The sequence below is a fragment of the Epinephelus fuscoguttatus genome, linkage group LG8 (genome assembly GCF_011397635.1).
Source record: "Epinephelus fuscoguttatus linkage group LG8, E.fuscoguttatus.final_Chr_v1".
Taxonomy (NCBI): domain Eukaryota; kingdom Metazoa; phylum Chordata; class Actinopteri; order Perciformes; family Serranidae; genus Epinephelus; species Epinephelus fuscoguttatus.
In genome coordinates, this window is record NC_064759.1 from 23,093,275 (window position 1) to 23,104,570 (window position 11,296).

General features: G+C 39.9%; 1 protein-coding gene across 1 annotated transcript; it reads right to left on the minus strand.

The window, feature by feature from the left end:
* Positions 1-872: 872 nt before the first annotated feature.
* hibadhb (3-hydroxyisobutyrate dehydrogenase b) lies at positions 873-10,906 on the minus strand. Its single transcript, XM_049584204.1, has 8 exons — positions 10,779-10,906; positions 9,641-9,801; positions 9,437-9,546; positions 9,231-9,352; positions 3,170-3,303; positions 2,897-2,973; positions 2,626-2,782; positions 873-1,580 (listed from the first exon to the last, which is right to left on the minus strand). The coding sequence occupies exons 1-8, from the start codon at positions 10,846-10,848 to the stop codon at positions 1,422-1,424; spliced, it is 990 nt and encodes a 329-aa protein (XP_049440161.1). The 5' UTR covers positions 10,849-10,906; the 3' UTR covers positions 873-1,421.
* Between the last annotated feature and the right edge of the window lie 390 nt (positions 10,907-11,296).

Sequence of the window (11,296 nt, forward strand, 5' to 3'; positions counted from 1 at the left end):
CGCTGCTCTGTTTGCAGTACCTATCAAGTAGATGACAACACGGCTCTTAGCCTACAGTGCTTAATGGACTTTTTATGGGTTTGTCTTGTGATCGCATGACCTATGGCACCTTGGCCCCTCAGTGGCTCTTGGCAACTAGATCAGAAACATGCCGCCCTCCTGGTCTGGCCTAAGTGGGGATAGAAAGGAGGTCCACACATCAGTAAAAATTACTGAGGCTGGATGCGTGATGCAGCAGTCACAGATTTCTTCCATGGCTATAGGGAGCAGGCGATAATAAATATCCACATCTTCATTAGCGGGGAGCTTGTGCTGGATAATTTATTTCTAACTCAGAAAAAGTTTGATGCGTCCTTTTCGTTTTGGAACAACAGGCGCAGCTTCGGCGCCGTGTTTCTCTTCCCGCCGCTGCATCTGCTCTGCAGCCAAGCTTTGTTCAACGTTTCATCGTGACTTCTGAATCAGTGGGAAACACGATGCAAACTAGAACATTTGGGAGCTATTTAATTTACAAGCGCTCAGCCATGGAGGGAACATTGTGCATGGCGTGTCCAGGCATTTAGAATTTAAATTGCCATTTTCATCGTGAGAAAAAGTATCCTTCATCCTCTGTGTGTAAGGTTTGGCTGCATTTGCTTGCAAGTTTGTGGACTGCCTGAATTCACTTATTTGAGCTGTGCTTGTTGGATCAACGAGTTATTCCAACAAAACCAGAATAAATGTCATCACCACAACAAATCTGCAGCAAATACTCAACAAGGTTGGTTTAATAAAAATCTGTTAATATTTTAAGTTTACTTTGTTAACATCCAAATCCAGAAAGGAAAAGTGAATGAAATTTAAGGGAAGGTGTAAATTAATAGTTCACAAAGTTGAAGACATCACAGTTTGTCTTTATTTCCTAACAGGATATGATATGACACTCTTACCCCAAAGTAACATTTCCATTGTGAAGAGAAGTAACCCCCTCATGAAAAGAAAAAGACAGCAACATAAAGAAATGATCACAAACTATAGATAAATATGTGGAGACTAAACTGTGTTTGAAACAGAGTGAATGAGTAATTAACACCACAGATTCCCACCAGACTCTTTGCATTATAAGTTGTAAGATGTGCAGAGCTGCCACTGCGTGACAGTCCACTAATCTCTTGGATCCTCCATATATCTGACAGTTCACTGGCTTCTAAAACTGAAGGGAGTGTTGCATATTAAAAGGCTAGATCACACAGGAAACATGATTTCCAATAGGAGAGAAGTGCTCACATGATCTGTCACGCTGTGTTGGAGCTCTCTTGGCTTCATGTCTTTCACGACTTTGAAAAAGAAAGTCCTCGGGGGCAAAATGCACCCTAACTACCCTACGTTAGTCCTGTGCAGGGCCAGGCCTGGCAAGGCTGTGGACGGGGTGGAGGCTGACATTACTGGCCCTCCTCCTCACGCAGGAACTGGAACACGGAGGAGAAATCTTTAGTAGCATAACCGCGTGCGCACATCATACGGTAGATCTGATGGGCTAAGGAGCCGAGGGGGACAGGAGTCTTTGTGTTAGTGGCTGTGTTCTGCGCGAGGCCTAGGTCCTGAAAAAAAGAAAAGCAAACATACATTAGAAAACCAACAAAGCTGAAAATTAAAACTCTAAAACCAAAACCACCATTCCACCCACCACAGAGAATTTTTCTTTATGTTGCAATAATATGGGCTTGATTACCTTTTAAGAGGGATGTAAACTACTGCTGAGTAGTTCACTGCATCATTTTAAGTGGTGTGACCTAAGATAGAATTTTTTTTCCCAACACTGTCTCTTAAATCCCTGTCACATGCACAACATATGGCGGAGAAATTAGTTTCCGACTAACTCTGCTACATATACAGTATACGAATCACAACAATCCACTTAAATCCAAACATAAATACATACGTGTATCTTTATGTTCCAAAAATTGGGGCTAATAGAAAACAAATGGTTTCTCAACAATAATTAGAGGAAACAAAACTATTACAGCCACAAAATATTAGTTATGTATGTGCAAGAATGTGGCGATACGATACATATCACGATACAAGAGTTACAATTCAATATATTGTGATACTGTAAACAAGGCGATATACTGCCATTTTATTAAATCTAATTTTAGGAAAACTATCACAGTATGAAGATCACACCGCTGTATGTGTACACTCTGAGAAAAAAACATTACTTTTTTATATTTGTATTCATAGCATACCCTGTAACATGCTAGCCATATGCTGTAACGTTTGAGTGGAAGAGTCAAATTTCTGAAGAAAGATTATAACACAGCTATCTAACAGTCAGGGGTTTAAACACAAAACAAAATATATCACTACCTCAAATTCTTTTCATGTAAACTTCATTAAAATCATCATTAAAAATCAGTAGTATTTTTCACAATTGATACAGTATTAAAAAAAAAAACATTGCAATACTAAAGTGTATGGTATTTTTCTACACCAGTATAATTTTTTTTCCTAACATATGTCATAATAACAAGGTCAACATGTAGAAACCTAAAGATGAAATGTTTGTGGAAACCCAAATGCTCAATTGTAATTCTATGATTAGGAGAGTGAATGTAGTACAGTGCAACAGGTCATTAAACTAACCTTAGCCATCAGCTGGGTGCCAAAGCCTCCCTGGTAGTTATTCCCAGAGGGGACGCCCTCCATGACTCCAGGCACAGGGTTGTAGGTGTCACTGGACCAGCACCGACCTGAACTCATGTTTAGGATCTGGGCCAACAGCTTAGGATCAAGACCGAGTCTGTGAGTGAAGACAAATCCCTTGTTATTTACACAAAGTGTACTGCTGCTGCACATGCTGCTGTGATTTAAATTGACTGCATGTGCTATTATTTGTAACCAAGATAAGATTCACCTGATTCCCAAGTTCATCGTCTCTGAGGTCCCAATCATTCCAATGGCCAGAAGCATGTTGTTGCAGATTTTAGCAGCCTGTAACAAGATCACAAGTATTTTAGATTTCAATATCCTGAACGTCATCTTACATTTTTTAAATCTTATCAAAAACTCTCATTCATCTGCTATCTTCACTCATGAAACTTAAACACATGAAAATAACAATAGAACTTTATCTAAATGATGAATGCATTGCAACAATTCCCGGAAAATATGAAATATCTGCCCATACCTGTCCAGTTCCAACCTGACCGCAGTACACCACATTAGCTCCCATGCAGGTGAGCAGTTCTTTGGCTGCAGTAAATTCCTCCTCTGCTCCTCCAACCATAAAAGTCAGTTTACCCGAACTGGCAGCACCCACACCTGGGAATGCAAAATTGTGCTTATGTACAATGAACCACGTGCAAACATGCAGAGATGTATGGATGTAGCGATCATCGGTTCAAATGCAGTGATGAAAAGGAAAATAAAGGCAATTATATGAATGTGCTGAAAGTAGTTATTGTTAATTACAGCCTTCTTAGAGTAGCTGAATAGCAGCTACTTTGTGGCTGATGTTGGCAATTAGGAGATTTTTTTCATGTCGTAACTAAAAAATAAAATTCTTTTGACACGTATCACTGATGTTCACGGTAAAACAGCATGGAAGACCCATCAAACTTCTCCAAAGACAGAGAGATGATGATGAACTGTTTTGTTGTCTGACAACAGCCATATGGGTCCATATATCTCAGTACCCTTTGGTGTCCTGATTGACAAAGCTTTCTTTGGAACACAGAGGTGCAGCACAACCAACATATTTTCAGTGGGATGGGGAGACAGTTAATTAATGTTTATGAGCCTTTGTTGCACGTTGTTTCCCATCTCTCTCTACTCACTTCCTGTCAGCTCTGCATCTCTGTAATACTGACTCTAATAAGAAATAAATCCAGAGGAAAAAAAAAAACTTCAAAAGAACACTCTGTGGCTATAAGATATATTTATAAAGGTCTCAAGCATAGCCCAAAATGATTGATTAATGGACATGCTTTTGGGGTGAAAATAATGTGTCCCTTTGCTGTAATAGTTTGGAACTACAATGACTGACTCACTGTAAACGCAGGGGACCAATGAATCAAAACCGAACAACAATGTACCTCATATAAAAGGTGATACAAATGAGAAAACAGTACAGCAACCAAGGTTAAATGCTACACTAAAAAACAAGTCTGTAAAAATGTCTTTTTTAAAAAAAAGATCTGGACACGGACAATAACTTATGTCGTCTGTTCTCACTGTCCATTCCAAGTCAGTCCAAAGCTTTGGGACACTCGGAAAAAGTTTGTCAGCCCTCGCTTAGTTTTATAAACAGCCACTCTTGGAACCATTTGTACATTTGACAGTGTGTTCAGGTTCACATGGGGTTAAATTCTCAGTAATGAAGCATTACCAGGTGCAAGCCACATGGGTGCCAAGAAATTAACCAACATAGTCTAATAATTAATACTAAAGTTTACAGGAAGCTGATGGAGAGAAGCCAAGATGGGTGTTATAGGTTTCCCCCTTCTTGGTCCTCACAAGACGACTGCCAACAGTATTTTGTACTAACTGGAGTCTTTAACGACTGAGCTGCTGGAGACAGGTGGGAGCTACAACAGTCAAGCTGAGAAATAACGCATAGGTAATGACTCCAAAATTCATACAGAGTAAAGAGAATTCTGCCATGCACAACGACGACATTTTGAAGTAGTGCAGCAACTTTAACTTCTTCTCACAGACATGTAGTCTTGGAGAATCAAGATGAGAAATCTGCATAACAGTGAATGCTGATTGTGACAGTGAACAACGTGTCATTCTTGTACAACATACAATACAGGCCAAAAGTTTGGACACACCTTCTCATTCAATGCGTTTTCTTTATTTTCATGACTATTTACATTGTAGATTCTCACTGAAGGCATCAAAACTATGAATGAACACATGTGGAGTTATGTACTTAACAAAAAAGGTGAAATAACTGAAAACATGTTTTATATTCTAGTTTCTTCAAAATAGCCACCCTTTGCTCTGATTACTGCTTTGCACACTCTTGGCATTCTCTCCATGAGCTTCAAGAGGTAGTCACCTGAAATGGTTTCCACTTCACAGGTGTGCCTTATCAGGGTTAATTAGTGGAATTTCTTGCTTTATCAATGGGGTTGGGACCATCAGTTGTGTTGTGCAGAAGTCAGGTTAATACACAGCCGACAGCCCTATTGGACAACTGTTAAAATTCATATTATGGCAAGAACCAATCAGCTAACTAAAGAAAAACGAGTGGCCATCATTACTTTAAGAAATGAAGGTCAGTCAGTCCGGAAAATTGCAAAAACTTTAAATGTGTCCCCAAGTGGAGTCGCAAAACCATCAAGCGCTACACGGAAACTGGCACACATGAGGACCAACCCAGGAAAGGAAGACCAAGAGTCACCTCTGCTTCTGAGGATAAGTTCATCCGAGTCACCAGCCTCAGAAATCGCAAGTTAACAGCAGCTCAGATCAGAGACCAGATGAATGCCACACAGAGTTCTAGCAGCAGACCCATCTCTAGAACAACTGTTAAGAGGAGACTGCGCGAATCAGGCCTTCATGGTCAAATAGCTGCTAGGAAACCACTGCTAAGGAGAGGCAACAAGCAGAAGAGATTTGTTTGGGCCAAGAAACACAAGGAGTGGACATTAGACCAGTGGAAATCTGTGCTTTGGTCTGATGAGTCCAAATTTGAGATCTTTGGTTCCAACCGCCGTGTCTTTGTGAGATGCAGAAAAGGTGAACGGATGGATTCCACATGCCTGGTTCCCACTGTGAAGCATGGAGGAGGAGGTGTGGGGGTGTGGGGGTGTTTTGTTGGTGACACTGTTGGGGATTTATTCAAAATTGAAGGCACACTGAACCAGCATGGCTACCACAGCATCCTGCAGCGACATGCCATCCCATCCGGTTTGCGTTTAGTTGGACGATCATTTATTTTTCAACAGGACAATGACCCCAAACACACCTCCAGGCTGTGTAAGGGCTATTTGACCAAGAAGGAGAGTGATGGAGTGCTGCGGCAGATGACCTGGCCTCCACAGTCACCGGACCTGAACCCAATCGAGATGGTTTGGGGTGAGCTGGACCGCAGAGTGAAGGCAAAGGGGCCAACAAGTGCTAAACACCTCTGGGAACTCCTTCAAGACTGTTGGAAAACCATTTCAGGTGACTACCTCTTGAAGCTCATGGAGAGAATGCCAAGAGTGTGCAAAGCAGTAATCAGAGCAAAGGGTGGCTATTTTGAATAAACTAGAATATAAAACATGTTTTCAGTTATTTCACCTTTTTTTGTTAAGTACATAACTCCACATGTGTTCATTCATAGTTTTGATGCCTTCAGTGAGAATCTACAATGTAAATAGTCATGAAAATAAAGAAAACGCATTGAATGAGAAGGTGTGTCCAAACTTTTGGCCTGTACTGTATTTTTTAACAACTTCATATTATTGAATTTATAATTGATAATCGTAATTCTTTACATCGACTCTTTAATTTCTGAAGCGACTGGAAAACAAGTTACAGCATGTCCTCATAGCACAAAAACCAGTAAGACCTGTCGAAAATATCCCATCTGTGGTTGACAGATGACAAAAGGTATATTTCTCTCTGGAGTGGGACCATCAATGTTTATGTAACACGCCCCTTGGTGAAAATACTGAAGCTGTCAGAAAGCAGGTTTGTGGAGGAATTCCTTTCAACTGTGCCTGTTGCTTTCAAATGCAAATGCTTCACTCATGCATCTAAAGTCAGAGACCTGAGAAGCACTGTTGTTTACTCAACAGTATTTTGGGGAAAAAAAATAAAATAAATAAATTAAACACATGCATTTTTTTGTCAAACGTAATCCAATTGTTGTCCAGGACGGTCTACTAGAAGACTGCGTAGTCACTCCCTATTGGAGATGTCATATAATCCTCCAGGGAATGATCACACACACAGCACCTGTTTATCAGTCTGTAGTTATGTTATTTCAGACCTCTACTCTTTTAAGATAAGAATTCCAGTCTGAGGAAAAATGAAAGATGGCCCTTATCTCATCTGATCTTTATGTTTTTTCACACAAAGAAACTGTCAGACACATGCTGACTCAATTACATCCCCACCACCATGTGTGCTTTTATGTCTAAACTTTAACCACGCTAGATTAAACAGTCACCAACATGCCACTGCACTTCTTTTGATTTCCATCTAACCACTGGAGATGTTCAAAAAAAGTTTCATTTAGGTGATTGACGTGATATATCAAAGTATGACATACACTTCAGGTTTGCACCGGTTAACCAGCCGGCCCCACACACAAAGGCACAAGTTCAAGGCGGAAAGCTGGACAACTTTAATCCATGTGCACTACCACAGGACGGAAGCATATAAATCATTACTAATCTTTAGGCCCAGGCTATAAAATGGACCAGAATCAATTCAAATAAAGTGGCCGTCCTGACGTGGACGAGGCCAAGTTCAAACAAACTGTGTTTCTGCGTGGACCCCCGTGAAAGTCAGAGAGCACACACGTTACAGCTTGTAACGTGTGTGCAGGCAGGAGCTCCTCTTCCTCCTCCTTTTCTGCCTGATACTGTCGGTGTTCTTTATTAACTGTGACGTAGCTAAGTTGTCACCAACAAAAAAAAGTGCTGAAATGCCAATGTCTATTCACAGTTCAACATGACATAACATTAAAGCAGCTGGTGACTTCAGTTAGTATGTTGCCCCGAGAGCAAGAGTCCCTTCCCTGCATTCCACACATACAATACATACACTGTAATACATATCAGAGCTCATGATCACACCAGGTAGATAGTTGAAACTAGAGATGTTTCGATACTATCTTTCCTTCCCAGTAACAATTCTGATGCCTGAACTCATTCATATCTCTCTCTCTCTCTCTCTCTCTCTCTCTCTCTCTCTATATATATATATATATATATACATACACACATATATATATATATATATATAGAAAAGAACGTTCTGTTATTATCTAGTTTGACATTTTACCGATGGCTAACCTTACACTTTTTTTAAAACCAGAAATGAATTCTTCTTTGACACTCTAAAACAGTAGCTGCTATAATGCTGCACGGCACCACCTGCTGTGTATGCTACAGTTTTAGAGCTGCTGTGCATGGATTTATGGGAAAATTGCTGTTTCATTCAGTTTAGAAAGCACTTTAAAGTTTATCAGTAAAACACATGGTATATGATCAGTGCATAGACTTGTGTACTTGCAAATCCCCGGTCCAGCATTTAGGGCGGTGTTACTGATACTGGTATCAGCATCAAACAATTGTAATTGAAACTTCCTTTCAAATAATGTAGAACTAAAACACCTAGTTGGTTGGTCGAGCAATAGAAAATAAATCTGCAACTACTGTGATAACTGATTAATCATCTGAATAACCTTTGAAGCAGAAATGACAAGAAAATCATGTTCAAATTTTAATATTTTCAGCTTTTTCAGACTTCTGTGATAGTAAGCTAAGTATCTTGGCAAAACAAGATCAAGAACAAGGTCACAATGGGCACCAGGAGCTTGTGATGGTTTTTTTGGAAGACATTTTTATGGCATTTTTATGCCTTATAATACTAGTGAGAAGGACGTGAAAGTAAGGGGGAGAGGAGAAGACCTGCAGCAGTGAAACTGACTCAAACCTGTGCTGTAGCTGTAAGAACTCAGCCTTAATGGTATGTGCCCAACCCGGTGAGCTACTGTTTCACCTACGATAGGTGTATCTAGTTATTTACTGACATTCTATAGACCATACAATTAAACAGGAGAATAGGTGATTGATTAACTGATAATTAAAACAATTGCCTGTTGCAGCCTTGCAATAATGTAGGATTACAGGAGTGCTGGATTGGTTGGAATTATTTTTTTCTGAACAACAAAAGGTAATAATCCATTCAACAGATAAAGCATGTTCTCAAAAAGTTTTAAACTATACACTCAGTTGCCAGTCTAAAGAAACCCCCACCCATTTATTTCAGTGGGAGCTGACTTGAGACATCTTTCAGTTTAATGCAATACAGTTCGCAGCTCCACAATAGCCAGCAAAGTGGAATCAACACCTCTCTAAAATAGTTTCAACCAAAACTAAACATTATTACCTTTGTGAAGAGGGATTTATTAGGCTTTGTAAAGGCTACCCGATAACCTGACAACGGAGTGCATTTCAAGATTAGACAGTGAATTGCACAAGATATTATCCAACCTATATCGTGATTAAATATGTAAAATGTACCTCCTGATACAGGTGCATCCATAAAAACTGCCCCCATCTTCTCAGCAGCAGCAGCCATCTCTTTCGACACAGATGGGTCAATGGTGCTGGAGTCAATGAGCAGGGAGCCTTTCTTCACCTTTCTGTTGAGAGAACGACATGATTTAGAATCCAACTTAAATCCATGAGGTTTTTATTCATGTATTAAAAGAGAAATAAAAGCATACTTGAGAATGCCATTGGGTCCGGTGTACACATCTACTACATTTGGACTAGAGGGGAGCATGGTGATGATGCGGTCAGCTTTGTCTGCTACATCAGCAGGATTATCCACAATCTGAGAAAACACACACAACCACAGGATGAGAGGAGAACAAACAGGTGAAAACTGAATCAAATATAAAAGACTTCTGTATATTTTACACTCTCACCTGAGCGCCCAGCTCTTGCACTTCCTTGCAGGACTCCGGGAACACATCGGTAGCAATGACTGGGTATCCGTGCTTCAGCAAATTCTTTGCCATTGGGTTACCCATGTTGCCAAGACCAACAAACCCCACCGGTGTCTTGGAGGCCATAGACCTTGTGGAGACTGCAATACCGGCCATGGATCAATGATAAATATCCTTATCATACATTCAAGGACAAAAATTCTTGTGTGCTTGTCTTTACATTTGATGCCTTGTTTCCCCTGACGTCATGAATGGAATATCTTAATTTTTATTTTGTAGAAAATTAACAGTAAAGGTAATGTAAAACTGTGATTCGATGAAATGTATTAACATGCTTAAATTTCATGTAGGTATGAAATCCCAATCTAATCGCCCTTCAGTCCAAAGTCATCTAATCTAATTGTACCAAGCCTTGATAACAGAACATTCTTATAAAAGACAAGCATTTCATTTTAAGTTCACAGAAATGAGTCAAAGAAATAACTTTTAAAACTGTCTTTTTACTAATAACAGAGGAGATGTATCCTGTAAGGTTGTTTTACTAACATTTGTTCCCACAATACTGCATCTAAACCAAAGATGATCTAAATGATAATGCATTGCGTGCAAACTGAAAAAGCACAAAATGTATTAAAGTTTTATTTTTAAAACAGAACATGGTGCCTGTGTTGAAACCCTCTGCAGAGAGCCACCTCCATCTTTATACAAATAACTGACTTGCCAAAGTGTGCGGTGACTGATTACATAATGTGCCTTAAATAAAGATACGGGGACACAGCAGGACACAAAAGCATATGTCGACAGTTCCCACCATTCACCGTTTTGAAATGTTGTAGACGAGCATTGGCTGTTAGCACGTAGCTTCGGCACGCAAACACGACGTAACTTAAAAGAAAAGCTCCTTGGCCAGTTAAATAGTTGCCTGAAGCCCCTGCAGCAGCAAAAGCTGAAGCTAAACCCAGTCTACTAGCAAGAATTCACTCAAACTTCTCTCACAACATGTAGAGCAAAAGTAGTGTTTTCATGTCACGAGAAGCCTTCGACTAACAACACGAGCTTCTCAAGTTAGCAAAGCGACGTGCACAGCGCGCACACGGTGTCAGTTTGTTCTCCTTACCAAATGCAAAGTCAACATGCTTGCAACACCTTCCAACTAGGTACCGAGACCCTCTCAACACAGCGGCCATGCTTCTTTCCTCTTGACCTTACGTGTGACGTTGTAGTACGTACATTAATGGCGTTTCCTCGGTCCAATGAAACAACAGACATGCGCAGCACAGCCCCCCAAATACAGCCAATCAGCTGTAGGGGAGGGACCGGGGTAGACCTACATACGTGTTTCCGCCTCAACAGATATCTGTGCTAAATTTATTTTATAGTGTGTATGTTTATGGCTTTATATTTTCCGACAATGATATAAATCTCTGCAACTAAAAGAGTTTCCACGTGTTTCATAAAAATCTCATCCATAGTGGTGGGATAACTAAAAATGTCACAGTGTAAGGAGTACTCATCAATATTTATATAGCTATGTTATGATTACATTATTATTACTGACACTTCAATGTATACACATTTAATGGTTTGACATAGCTATAGCTAATTATATATATTTATATTCCAAATAATTTTCCT

Coding starts and splice junctions, on each gene's coding strand:
- hibadhb (XM_049584204.1), bottom strand. CDS start 10,848: ATGGCCGCTGTGTTGAGAGGGTCTCGGTACCTAGTTGGAAGGTGTTGC. Junction 9,547..9,640: donor TGCAAGAGCTGGGCGCTCAG/GTGAGAGTGTAA, acceptor GTGTTTTCTCAG/ATTGTGGATAATCCTGCTGA. Junction 2,974..3,169: donor GTCAGGTTGGAACTGGACAG/GTATGGGCAGAT, acceptor ATCTTGTTACAG/GCTGCTAAAATCTGCAACAA.